General features: G+C 33.3%; 1 protein-coding gene across 1 annotated transcript in view; it reads left to right on the top strand.

Moving 5' to 3' along the window:
* Positions 1 to 804, top strand: part of LOC119582001 — a gene marked incomplete in the record, with an annotated part of 18728 nt that overhangs the window by 10600 nt on the left and 7324 nt on the right. Inside the window, 1 exon segment of the mRNA XM_037930196.1 lies at positions 149 to 312. Within this exon segment, the coding sequence (XP_037786124.1) occupies positions 149 to 312 (164 nt within the window).

Genomic DNA, 804 nt, shown 5'->3' with positions numbered 1-804 from the left:
TTCATATTCTCTCCCTCTCCATTTTAATCTTTGAAACAGTAAATAGATTGAAATACATGAAAATAAGAAAAAAGTTGTACCAGCTGGTTGGTGTGAATCACTACATGCAATTACAAAATTCTTATATATTCCTTCTTTTCCCGTCCAGCCCTCCCTGCAGCAAACAAAGCAAGCACGTCAGTAGTAGGTTTGTCTTCGACACTCCCTGCCGGCAGCAGCTTGACAGTAGGACAGCCCATGACATTGCAGCAGGAGTTCTCACTATTGAACACTTCCCTGGACAACAACCAGGTCAATTCTGTAGAAGTTGTGGTGAGTCTGTTTATCTTTGTCTGATTTGCTATCATAATTTTAATTTTATTATTGATGATTTTAAAACTATTTAATAATTTGTTTAATAGTTAATGGGCTTGTTTGGTTTTTGTCTGTAATTTTTATATTATTTAAGCATTAGATTTAGCCTCTTTGATCCTCCTACCAGGGTGTAGTGTTTAATTTGCTACAGCAGGATATTCTTGATTTGTAATTTTGTATTATAATTCATACATTTGTATGGTTTTGTTGTCACTTTTGCTTTAATGTGTGCTATTTTTTTTTTTATTATTAATTTCTTTGCCTTAATTTATAATTGTTTTTTGTAAGCATAGGGCTAAAAGGTAAGTCACCTGCATCACATGATTAGACAGCATTTTCAAAGGAAGTTGTGTTGATAAGGATTTCTGCACTGTTTTTTTGTAATGATAGCTTTGCCTTTGACTCCTGAGCCTTTTTGAAAAATTAATTTGTTACATCTGTGAACTTTTG

This window comes from Penaeus monodon, chromosome 15 (genome assembly GCF_015228065.2).
Source record: "Penaeus monodon isolate SGIC_2016 chromosome 15, NSTDA_Pmon_1, whole genome shotgun sequence".
NCBI classification, from domain to species: Eukaryota; Metazoa; Arthropoda; class Malacostraca; order Decapoda; family Penaeidae; genus Penaeus; species Penaeus monodon.
Note: the sequence above shows the minus strand (reverse complement) of the source record. Positions and strands in the feature narration are given on the sequence as shown.